We start from the raw sequence: 13616 nt of genomic DNA, 5'->3' as shown, positions 1-13616 counted from the left end.
TTATAATTGTGTTTCATGGAAGTGTGTTCGTGGATGTGTCTAATAATTAATATATTTTAAATACATATATAAAGAGACACATTCAGAAAATATATCTATAAAGATACTTCTATTAAACAAGCTATAAAAAAGACATTTTTATTAGACACATCCACAAATACACTTCCATGAAACACAATTATAAATAAGAGTTGACAGAAGTTGGCAGATATGCTGTTGGTAACATAGCGGAACCGATATCAGAATAACCGTAGAATAAATTTTTAGTTATCTATGATATTTTCTAATTTAACAAACAAAAAATTAATTTATTGTAGATTTAAGTTTTATTTAAAAATTTGTCACTAATTAATAAATTATTATATATATAATACAAAATATAAATTATAAATATTTATTTAAACAAATGAATCAACTGATGATTATTTGACTAAACTAAATTAATTCAATCAGTAGAACAGGTAAACATATGTTTTATTGGTGAAATAAATAAAGCATGAGAATATATATTTCTCTATATTATTTGATATTCCATGGGCATAACAAAGCCAAATCAGCACTAATAATATACCCTACACATAACGCATTCTTAGCCACTTGTAGGTGCGTGGTGAAGCGTCAAATCAATTTCCACAATATTGACAAGTTCTAATTGGCTGCTTATGGGACAGCCTCCAAAAATTAAAGTCAAACGACACCTCCCACATATTTCCATGGTTTAGCTCATCAAATCAACAAAATAATACTTTATTATATGATATGATTCTAACTTGTGAACCAATTAGAAAAGTATTACAAATAGTGACTTTGAAATATCAACACGTAAACTGCATGCTTTACAGTTATAAGTTCCAACAACCAATATCTCCTTCTTCGCTCTATATAAAGAAGCTTGGTTTAGGACATCAAACACAACATTTTCAAATCAACCTCTAAACATATACATTAAACCTCATCAAATACGTCTTAGATTTTAACCATTACTTTTTCTTACAAAACATTATTGGCCATAAAAGTTCAATGGCAGCAATGCGTTTGCTCTTCAATTTTCTCATTGTTCCCTTCTTTCTATCAACTTTTGTCTATGCCTATTCTTCAAATGATGTTAAACATTGGTGTAGCCAAACCCCAAACCCTCAACCATGTGAGTATTTCTTGAGCAACTACCCTAATCACCAAACCAAACCTATTAACCAAAAAAGTGACTTTCTCAGGATTTCATTACAACTTGCTCAAGAGAGAGCACTCTTAGGCCATGCAAACACTGTTTCACTTGGCTCAAAGTGCCGCAACCAACTTGAAAGAGTTGCATGGAATGATTGTGTTGACCTCTATCAACAAACCATTCAAAAGCTCAACAAAACCCTAGACCCTAACACCAAGTGCTCCCAAGTTGATGCTCAAACATGGCTTAGCACTGCTCTCACAAACCTTGAGACATGCAGAGCTGGCTTCTATGAACTTGGTGTTCAAGACTATGTCCTTCCTCTAATGTCCAACAATGTTACTGAGTTGCTAAGTAACACTTTGGCTCTTAACAACAATGGTGAACCTCATCAAGAGCCAAGTTACAAAAATGGATTCCCAACATGGGTCAAGCCTGGTGATAGAAAATTGCTACAAGCATCTTCTCCAGCTTCTCAAGCTAATGTAGTGGTGGCCAAAGACGGATCCGGAAAATACACAACAGTTATGGCAGCCATAAATGCAGCACCAAAGAGTAGCAGTGGAAGGTATGTGATATATGTGAAGGGCGGGATTTACAACGAGCAAGTAGAGATAAAGGCAAATAATATAATGTTGGTGGGAGATGGCATTGGAAAAACCATAATCACCGGCAGCCAAAGTGTGGGAGGAGGCACCACAACCTTCCGTTCCGCCACTGTTGGTAAGTAGAAGAAAATCATTCCAATCATCTTTGTTTTTCTTTCCTTTACTTTGAACAATACTAAACTTTGTGAGTTATTTTTGTTTTAATTTTGACAGCTGTAACTGGAGATGGATTTATTGGTCAAGGAATCACATTTAGGAACACAGCAGGTGCAGCAAATCATCAAGCTGTTGCATTGCGTTCTGGATCAGACTTATCAGTTTTCTATCAATGCAGTTTCGAAGGTTATCAAGACACATTATATGTTTATTCTGATAGACAATTCTACAAAGAATGTGATATTTATGGCACTGTTGACTTTATCTTTGGTAATGCTGCTGTTGTCTTCCAAAACTGTAATCTATATGCAAGAAACCCTCCTAACAAAATTAACACCATCACTGCACAAGGAAGAACCGATCCAAACCAAAACACTGGAATTTCCATTCACAATTGTGTGGTTACAGCTGCATCAGATTTGAAAGCAGTGCAAAGCTCAGTTAAAACTTATCTTGGAAGGCCATGGCAACAATATTCAAGAACCGTGTTCATGAAGAGTTCTCTTGATAGCTTGATTGATCCAGCAGGTTGGTTGGAATGGAATGGTAACTTTGCATTAACCACATTGTATTATGGAGAGTACATGAACACAGGACTTGGATCTTCAACCGCAAACAGAGTTAAATGGGGAGGTTATCATGTTATTACCAGTGCTGCTGAAGCTTCAAAATTCAGTGTTGCAAATTTCATTGCTGGCAACTCATGGCTACCTTCCACTCGTATTCCTTTCACAGCTGGTCTTTAAATATTTTTCTTAGCTTTTTCTTATATATCTCTTCATTATTTTATTATTTTTTATTTTTTTGGTTAATACACATTGATTTCTAAATGTTGTACAAGCAAATACATTAGGAAATACTTTCATTTCATTGTGATTGTTTTCATTATTTGTTATAGATTTTGCTTAGAGTATACACACAAGTAATTCCTTGTGTAAAGTTGTATGAAGTTTATTAAATTTCACATTTTTTAATATTAAAAGTTTAATAGTTTTTATAAGTGTGAAATAATCTTCATTGTTCGTTTAAGCTAGTTTTTAGAGTAAATTAGACTCAATTAATTATTTATAAAATTTTTTGGAGCTTTTGAGATTGAATCGTAATAATATTTTTCAATTGCTTTATACTTTTTAATTTTATCATAATATGTACATTGAACATTTTTGCTATTCGGATAGTTATGTTATATGTTATCAGAAAAAAATTTTTTTTAATTATTATAATTTTTAAAGTGTTAAAATTTCATAAAGGTTTTAAGTTTAACTAATATGTATTTTGAAAAATACGTCTTATTAGTCAAAATTTTAATATTTTATTTTAATAAATATATAAAAAATTTGTTAAAAATTTAAAATTTTTTTTACAAAATTTTTTAATTAATAATATTAATATATGTCATTTTACGGCTAAATTAATAACATATGAAAATAACTTCTTTTAGTGGCCCACTTAATTAATAAGATTTTAGGAACTTTGTTGGACCTTTAAAGGTAAAGTCAATACTCAATACTCATATACTTTTTAAGGGAAACCACTTAATTATCAATTGACAATTTGACATCGAGCATATAATAATATATAATCTAGCACGTTCATGCTTGAAAAATTAAACATGTCATTTTTAACAAGAGGTCTAATTATATCACCAAGTCAAAAGTTCCTTCATTATTATCTTTCCGTATGTTTTTATTATGTCACTATGCATAAATATAACATTAATTAAACAACAGATATTGTAGCACTTTCACATCCTCACTTTATATCTTAAATCGTTATTTTTTTTTTTTGGTTGAATTATGTACTTTTAAGGGAATTTTCTAACAAAATAAAGTATATCAAATGCAAGACGCCTTAAAAAAATAAAATATATTTGATATATATATTACATGTTTTAAAATTTTAACTATTTTTCCTCTTTTAAAAAACAAATTAATTATTTTATATTTTGATATATATTACATGTGAGAATAAAGGAAGGATAAGAGTTATAATGCACGAACATGGGACACAACATGACACGAGACACGTCAACACGCGAATTTTAAAATTTTATATGATACGGGAACACACATATATATAAAATATAAAGTATTTTTTTAGATATATTGTAATGATATTTTAATATTTTATTGATATTAAAATATAAATTAATTTTTTAAATTATTTTTAATGTCTTATTTTAATTATATCAAGTATTTAAAATATTTTTTGTTTTAATAAATAATAATATATACTATATCTAAATTTATTTTAAGAATATATATTAAGAATAAGACCGGACACGTGATGGTATTTAGATGTGTCCAAGTGTGTCCGGAGAAGAATTTTTTATTTTTTATTGAGACACGGTTTGGACACAGCAGACACGTGTGTCGGACGAGTGTCGGTGAGTGTCGTATCCGAAATGTGTCCGACACGCAGACACGGCAACTCAACAAAGTGTCCGTGCTTCATAGGATAAGAGTAATTTTAGGAAGTAAAATAAATGAGTTTTAATAGGAGAGAACTCAAAATGTTTAGTAAGGAGTTTTTTGTCGAAGAATTTTATTCTTATTCGTTGAAGTTATAGCATAGAGATACTATATATACGTCTCTAGAATTATAATTGAAGTCAATAACAATAATAACAATATCCTTATTCACATCATCTTATAGAGTTAGTTAGAAGAAATCGTTCATATTGTTTTTCCTCTTTACAAAATATATAGCAAGTGCATTATTGTGAGTAGTGTTCAATTTCATATTACTTTGTATCTATTAGAAGTAAAAATTCCGCTGTAGACTCAACAATTGGTATCAAGAGTCAATGTTATATTATTCATTATTTGCATGATAAAATTCAATTTTAAATATAATGGCTTCTACTAGTGGTAATGTCAAAGTAGGCAAATATGCAATCAAGAAGTTTAATAGGAAAATTGATTTTTCTTATTGGAGAATGCAGATGAAAAATCTGCTTATATCACAAAAATTACACAAGGCATTGGAAGAAAAAGAGAAAAAGCCAGAGAAAATGAAAGATGAGGATTGGAAAGAATTAGATATTGAGGCGCGGGCTGCAATAATCTTATGCCTTGAGAGAGTAAATGAAGAAGCAACTGCAGTAGGCGTTTGGGAAAAGTTAGAGAGTAACATCATGACGAAGAGTCTAACTAACAGGATCTACTTAAAATCCAAATTTTATACATGCAAGATAGAAGAAGGTACCTCAATCCGAGAATATATCAATAAGTTTGATAGGACTATATCAAACTTAAAGGATATAGATGTGAAGGTTGATGATGAGGATCAGGCACTCATATTGTTACTTTTATTACCAAAGTCCTATGAAAATTTGGTGCAAACATTGATACTGGTGGGTCACACTCTGACCATGGATGAGACGAGAACATTACTTTTAGCGGATAATCTACATAAGGTTGCTACAAGTGTAATGTCATCTCCAAATGAAAGAGAGTACAATGATCAAGCATAAGGATTGTTCGCGGGTAGAGAAAGGACTAATGAAAGAGGAAAAGGTAATAAGCGTGGAAAGTCTAGGCCAAAATCTAGACCTCACGCGAAGAGAACATGCTTTAAATGTAGAGAGTCCGGACATTTCAAAGTAAATTGTCTAAATAAAAAGATAACTTTCAAGAAACAGAAACAATGACAACACAGAAGAAAAGCAAGAAGCAAGCTACGTCTCAAATGATGAGGAGGACTGTTACTCTGTGACAGAACAATCTTATGAAATCTTTGATAAGTGGATTCCTGATTCAAGAGCATCTCACCATATGTGCCCAAATAGGAAGTGGTTTACTACCTATCAAAGCATAAATGGTGGCACATTTTTAAAGGGCAATGATCATGCTTGTAAAACTGTGAGTTGGGTACTATAAGAATCAAGATGCATGATGGAATAGTAAGAACTTTAAAGGATGTGAGACATATTCCAGACTTGCGAAAAAATCTTATCTCCATAGGTTTGTTGGAAAAAAATGGTTGCAAAATAGTTGCAGAAATGGGGTACTAACAGTTGTTCATGGTTCTTTGGTAGTGATGAAGGGAGTTTGTCACGGTAATCTTTATTCTCTTTTGGGGACAACTGTCATAGGTGAGTTAGCAGTTGGAATCAGTGGAAGTAGATATCAAACAAATTGCACAAGAATATGGCACATGCAACTTGGACATATGTCAGAGAAAGGTCTATCACTGCTTTGTAGACAAGGTTTGCTGAAGAATATGAAGAAACCACAAATAGAATTTTGTGAGCATTGCATGTATGGAAAGGCACACTGGGTGAAGTTTTCTACAAGCAAGCATAAAAGTAGAGAGTTGTTAGACTACGTGCATACTGATATTTGGGGCCCGTCTAAAGTTACTTCCAAGGATGGTTCCAGGTATTTTGTTACTTTTGTGGATGATTATTCCATGTATGTTTAGGTTTACTTCCTCAAGCATAAGAATGAGATATTCGACATTTTTAAGCGATGGAGAGCAATGGTTGAAAACCGAACAGGTAGGAAGCTGAAAACTCTACGATCAGATAATGGCACAGAGTACACGGATGGGAATTTCAAGGAGTTCTGTGATCAAGAAGGCATTGTGAGACACTGGACAGTTAGAGAAATACCACAATAGAATGGAGTCGCTGAACGACTGAATCATACACTACTTGAGAAGGCACAGTGTATGCACTCTAATTCTGGGTTAGGTAGAGAGTGGTGGGTGGAGTCGGTTGCTACAGCTTGCTACATAGTGAACCGATCCCCACATTCTTCTCTAGATGGAGATACACCTTATAAGGTGTGGTAAGAGGAACATGCAGATTACGAGAAATTCAGAATTTTTGGATGCACAGATTATTATCATGTCAATGATAATACACTTGATGATAGAGCTAAAAAAGTAATCTTTTTGGGGTATCCAAGAGGGGTTCAAGGGTATCGTTTTTGGAGCGTAAATGATTCTAAGTTTGTAATTAGCAGGAATGTTACCTTTGATGAACGATCTATCATCTATGGTAGCTTTGTCTAAAGATACGATGCCAGAAGATAGTGATGTTGGAAAAATTTTGAATACTTAAGTGGTGGAGATAGAGTCTAAATACCAACAAATATATTCTAATAATGTTCAAGTGGAGCATCCTAATGCTACTCAAGATGATGCAGAGGATGAACTTGATCATGAGGATATTCAGCGAGAAAATGCACATGCATTACAACAGCAGTAGCATGATTCTTTGGCATCCACTATGCCAAAGAGGAATTAAAATTCGTTCAGAAGTTCGGGTCAGACAAGCCTCTGAGACATTATGGGCAGGTAAACTTGGTAGATTATGCACTCTCGGTGGAGGATGATGAGCCGGTCACCTTCAAACTTTCTATCAAAGACAAAGATAGAAAAAGTTGGTTAGTTGCCATGAAAGAAGAGATGCAATCTCTCCATACGAACAAGACATGGGAGGTGGTCCCATTACCCGTGAAAAAGACTGCAATTGGTTGTAAATGGGTGTATAAAAGAAAAGAAGATCCTACTAAGTCAGATAGTACAAGATTCAAAGCTAGGTTAGTAGCAAAGGGATTTGCACAAAAAGAAGGTGTTGATTACAACGAGATATTTTCTCCTGTGGTGAAGCACACTTTCATAAGGGTGCTTTTGAGTTTTGTTGCTCAGGGTGATCTTGAGTTGGAACAGCTAGATGTAAAGACAGTTTTCTTGCATGGTGACTTAGAGGAAGAAATTTACATGTATCAACCTGAGGGTTTCAAGATTGAGGGTAAAGAAAATCAGGTATGTCGCTTAAAGAAATCGCTATATGGATTGAAACAATCTCCTCGACAGTAGTATAAGCGATTTGACCCCTTTATGTTAAAATAAGAATTTTCCAGAAGTAATTATGATTGTTGTGTATATATTCATAAGCTTTCTAGAAGTGATTATATCTATCTTTTATTGTATGTGGATGACATGCTTAGTGCTTCTAAGAGCAAGGTGGAGATAGATAGGTTAAAGGTTCAACTTAGTAAAGAATTTGAAACAAAAGATTTGGGTGTTGCACGAAAAATATTAGGCATGAAAATTAAAAGAGAGAGATCAAGCCAAAAATTGTTCTTGAGCCAGAGAGGGTACATTGAGCGCGTTATTGAAAAGTTCAAAATGAAATATGCTAAACTAGTAGTAACACCGGTGGCTCCAAATTTCAAGCTCTTTGGTAAACAATCTCCCACAACAGCAGAAGATAAGGCTTACATGAAAAATGTACCTTATACTAGTGCAGTCAGTAGCCTAATGTATGCTATGGTGTGTACACGCCCAGATATTTTACAGGCAGTCAGTATTGTTAGCAGGTTCATGGCAAATCCGGGTAAGGCACACTGGGAAGTAGTCAAGTGGATATTAAAGTACTTAAAGGGTACCATTGACATAGGTTTATGCATTAGTGGAAAATCATGTCAAATCAGCGGCTTTGTTGATTCTGATTATGCTGGTGATCTAGACAGAAGACGTTCTACGACCGGTTATGTATATAAAATACAAGGTGCTATAGTTAATTGGCGATCGATGTTACAAGCTACAATGGCACTATCTATTACAGAGGCTGAGTACATGGCAGTAGCAGAAGGGGTGAAAGAAGCATTGTGGTTAAGAGGACTTCTAGATGATTTGGGGTTTCAGCAAGATTGCGTGAATCTGAGTTATGATAGTCAAAGTGCAATTCATTTGGCTAAAAAATCAGGTTCATCATGCTCGTACCAAGCATATTGATGTAAGATATCACTTCGTGCATGATATTATAGAGAAAGGCAACATTTTTCTTGTAAAAGTACACACAGATAAAAATTCCACAGACATGCTGACTAAAATAGTGTCAGAAAGCAAGTTCCAACACTATTTGGAGTTGCTCAATGTTGTTCCATGTTAGGCACGGGGATACGAAAACCATACTTTGATCGTCCAAAATTTGAGTAGGTTTTAAATTGTGACCGAGGTGGAGAATTGTGAGAATAAAGGAAGGATAAGAGTAATTTTAGGAAGTAAAATAAATTAGTTTTAATAGGAGAGAACTCAAAATGTTTAGTAAAGAGTTTTTTGTCGAAAAAATTTATTCTTATTCGTTGAAGTTATAGCATAGAGATACTATATATACGTCTCTAGAATTGTAATTGAAGTCAATAATAATAACTATATCCTTATTCACATCATTTTATAGAGTTAGTTAGAAGAAATCTTTCATATTATTTTTTCTCTTTACAAAATATATAACGAATGCATTATTATGAGTAGTGTTCAATTTCATATTATTTTATATCTATTAGAAGTCAAAATTTCACTATAGACTCAACACAAATCTTAAATTTTAATTGATTATTCCTCTTTTAAAAATAAATTATTCATATATCAATAGGCCAAATGATGAAGTTTTCACATAATTAAGATGGTTCATAAATATAAATAGATGAACAATTAAAACAAATATCGATATAGAATATAGGTTAAAATATAAATATATATTTAAAATGAGTTATAAAATATATGTATTCATATACAATTATATAATTATTTATTTTTGTATATACGTAATATTTTTATAGAAGAAATGATTGTAATGAAATTATCTCTCTAAAAATGTTATAATCTTAGATACAAATACATAGATGATTAATTGATTATATATATAAGTTTAGCTTGTATGAATTCATAGTATAAAATATTTTATATACTCGTATAATCGCATTTATTGTTTTGAATGACTATTCATGTAATCAGGGACGGACTCAGTAAGAGTCATGAGGGGGCACTTGCCCTCACTGGGTTTTCATTTTTTTTTTTAAAAAAAATAGTTATATATAATAATATATCTTTACTTTAAATTTTAAATGATTTCACTACAAATAAATTACATTCAATTAGCTAAAGTCTTAAATTAATTTTTTTATTTTTTTATTATTTTGACTATTATTTATCCTAATTAAATTTAATTTTTGTACCGTCACTTTTTTATTTTCTTAAACTCTTTTTTTATTTTTATATTTTTAATATTTTTTTCTATTCCTTGTCTAGTAGTCATCTTTTATTCATCAAAAAATAAATTTTAAATTCTCCATTTTTTTTATATAACTTTCTATGACTCTATGTATCTTTCAATTTCATTATTTTTTTTATATTTTCAATTATAAATTTTAATTCAAACAATTATAATTTAGGTATTAATCTAATATTTCTCTTCATCACTTTATATATTTTATTTTATTCTCAATTTATTCATCTTTATTACTTATTTTTTATCTTTTGTTCTATTATATGTACCTGTGTTGCATATAAAATCTTAAAATAAATTAATTAATTTGCTAATTTAGAATATATTTTTTATTTTTAAAAATAGTAAAGACAAAATATTTTAATTATAATACATAATTAAACAGATAAATAAAATCTTTCATCTAACATTATATCAAAATTAAATTAAAAAATATATAAAAAATTTAATTATTTTAAAAAAGGAAAGGAAAAAATTGTAAATGAAGGTTATATTATTTTATATAAATATACTTTTATATACAGATTTAATTTGTTTAGTATTTATATATAATTCTAGTTTTAAATTATAAATACTAGTGTATCATTAGTTGCTAATGTGTTAATTGAGTCAGCCTTTTATTATTAAATGTGTATAGAAAAAATTAGTTAAGATAACAAGTTATCTATAATTTAATTAAAATATTTTAAGTTTAAATTTTAGAAATAAAAAATATTTTTTATAAATTATATATAATGAATAGTATTTTAAAAATAAAAGTGCTCATTAACTTTTTTTAATTTTTATATCTTTATATAATTAATAATGTTCAACAAAATTTATTTTAGCGTATATATTTTTGCCCCCACTCCTAAAATTTTCTGGGTCCGTCACTGCATGTAATCAATGTAAAAGGTAGTTATTTTTATTAATATAGTGTTATATAATTGGATGCACATGTAAAATTATTTTATACTCACAGTACGTTAGAATTGTTATTTGGAGAAATTATAACAACAAAAAAATTCTTGCATTGTATTATAAATTCATTTATACTGGTATGTAAAATTATTTTATACTGACAGTATATTAAATTTTTTTTAATATATTCTTTTTCACAATTTTTTTAATGTAAAACGTGAATAATGTAGATATTTATTTAGTATTACGTTAGAATTGTTATTTGGAGAAATTATAACAACAAAAAAATTCTTGCATTATATTATAAATTCATTTATACTACTAGGAAGAGTAATTCTCATAATTGTCTTCCTAATATTTAAAAAATAAAAAATTTAAATATATATATATTTTTAAAAATATCAAAACAATAAAAAATTAAAATTTTATTTATTTATGAATTGTGACTCTTAGTACCTTTTTTTCAAAAGAAACTCCTCCTTTTTAATTTCATCTATGAAGCATAGACACTTCATTGAGTTGTCGTATTTGTATATCGAACACATTTTAAACATGACACTTATTAACACTCATCAAACAAGTATGTCTGCTGTGTCTGTCTAAAAGTATCTTAATAAAAAATAAAAAATTATTTTTGGACATATTTGGAGATATTAAATATTATCCCGTATCAATATGTCCAATTTTATTCTTAACTTGTATTTTTAAAATAATTTAAAAATAATATATATTATTATTTATTTAAAAAATATTTTAAATATTTTATATAATTAAAATAAAATTAAAATTAATTAATTTATATTTTAATATAAATATATTAAAATATTATTATTATAATTTATCTAAAGATATTTTATGTGTGTGTGTGTCTTTATATTTTATAAAATTTTAAAATTCCTACATGGATCTGTGTCGATGTTCGAAGATAGTATATTTGATCGTTTTGATCGTGGGAAACAGTGAAAGCAAAAAGTGTGGGTGTTTCATCCGTTAAACGGCAGATGGCAATTTAATAGTCAAATATATTCCTTTGCAGAATTCAAACATGATTGGCCCTCAGCCCCGGCCCTCATCATTTTATTTAGTCCCAAATAGAAATGCAATTGATTTAGAACTCATAAAGTTCTTTGGCTTTCTTTAATTTATTTGAATTTAAAATTGAAGTATATATTCTCCTTCGCAGTTGTTGCCAGCAATTATTTTGGTCATAAACTGCTAGCTTCAACCCTTTAATTATTTTGGAAAACATTATAAACAGCTAAAAATTCATACAAATTTTAATGCAAGAATAATGTGACATACAATATCACTGTTATCTAGATGAATAAATAGATTATACCACTTCATATAAATATATAAGGTTGACTTTATATACGATTCAAACATTAACCAACCTTGTCTACCCTCAATGATGACGACAAATATGTTGAGTGTTAAAAGTGTTGAAGTGTTTTGCTTATAGTAATTGTGGTTCTTGATAGAAATTGGATCGAAAAAATTTACATAATGCCGTCAATTAACTCATCATCTTTCTAAGGAGATTGCAAGCATTAGAGCACCGCTAGGAAGACAATGAGATATGTATACAATGTATACAATGAGCTGTTTATTAGGCCCAATTAATATTAATAGAAAGAATTAATCAATTAATAACCCTAATCATATTTTAGCTGTTTATTTTAACATACCACCTAATTTTTTATATTCACAATTTTTTCCCAAATCAATCAACCCCTTTGTTTTGCCGTTTTCCCTCCCCCACACCCAAACCCTTGCTATTTCTGAACATTGCAGTAACGTGACAAAACCCAAACCCTCTCAATCCTTGATCACACACAATCCCTGTTGCAACAAAGGAAGGTCACCCATCAACCCATCAATCCTCACAATTGGTATCAATAACGGCGCCGTCTAAGTCCTGATCATCCCGCCGTCTCTTCAACGGAGTAGCTGGGCGCGACGTCGGCCATCGCAAACGCCCTCAAGGAGCCGTCACCCACGAAACGTGCAGCAGCCGACTTCTTCTCGCGTGGGCGCTTTCATCTCCTACCATCGGAAGAAACCCCCACCTGCTCGTCAACGTACAGATCACCAGAACCTCAAAGAACATGTGTATAAAACGTGACGTATTCTAGCTGACCATTGTTAAAAATGGGTTGATATTTGTTAGATGGTTACTTTAACAGTATGTTAGATGGTAACTTTAATAGTATTTTGGATGTTCACTTTAAGTTTGCAAGTAGCAATTTATAAACATCTAACTCTTATATAAATAAGCATCCATGGTGAACAATTCATCGAACCATTCTCACCTTATTAGGCTGCTGACCGTCGGCAACAAAATGTTCGGGAGCTTCTTCCGGTGGTTTCAATGGAACCATTCTCACCTTATGATGCGGTGTCACTGGAAGGAGCCACACGCTGGGAGAAGGGCGTTCACCAATGAGGACCTCAACGTCTCCGGGAGCGACTTCCGGTGAACACGAGCCAGTGAGAAAAAGAGATAGTAACGTCGGTGAGAGGGGTTGCGTTGTTGGTTGTGTCGGCGACGCCGTTCATAGAGAATAGGTCATGGTTTGTGTTTTGGTTTTACTGAATCCTAATTTTTTGAACCATTCAAACTAACAAATCTTCATAATTAATGATTATAATTCAGTATTAATTTCAATTAAATCCCCGGTACCCAAAATTTAATTTTAATTTCAATTAAACCCCATTATATGCATTGTATAATAATAGCATTGGTTACTCATACTTTTCCCAA

At 30.9% G+C, this 13616-nt stretch overlaps 1 protein-coding gene across 1 annotated transcript; it reads left to right on the top strand.

The window, feature by feature from the left end:
• The first annotated feature begins 924 nt into the window (after nt 1–924).
• Nucleotides 925–2835, top strand: LOC107627796 (pectinesterase 2-like). The gene is made up of 2 exons (XM_016330620.3): nt 925–1888; nt 1987–2835. Exons 1-2 carry the CDS (start codon nt 1021–1023, stop codon nt 2673–2675), a joined length of 1557 nt encoding a protein of 518 aa, XP_016186106.1. The 5' UTR covers nt 925–1020; the 3' UTR covers nt 2676–2835.
• Nucleotides 2836–13616: the final 10781 nt, after the last annotated feature.

Source organism: Arachis ipaensis, chromosome B2, assembly GCF_059453495.1.
Source record: "Arachis ipaensis isolate K30076 ecotype BB chromosome B2, ASM5945349v1, whole genome shotgun sequence".
Classification (NCBI taxonomy): Eukaryota; Viridiplantae; Streptophyta; class Magnoliopsida; order Fabales; family Fabaceae; genus Arachis; species Arachis ipaensis.
The sequence above is the reverse complement of the archived record's forward strand: the minus strand, read 5'-3'. Positions and strand labels throughout refer to the sequence as shown.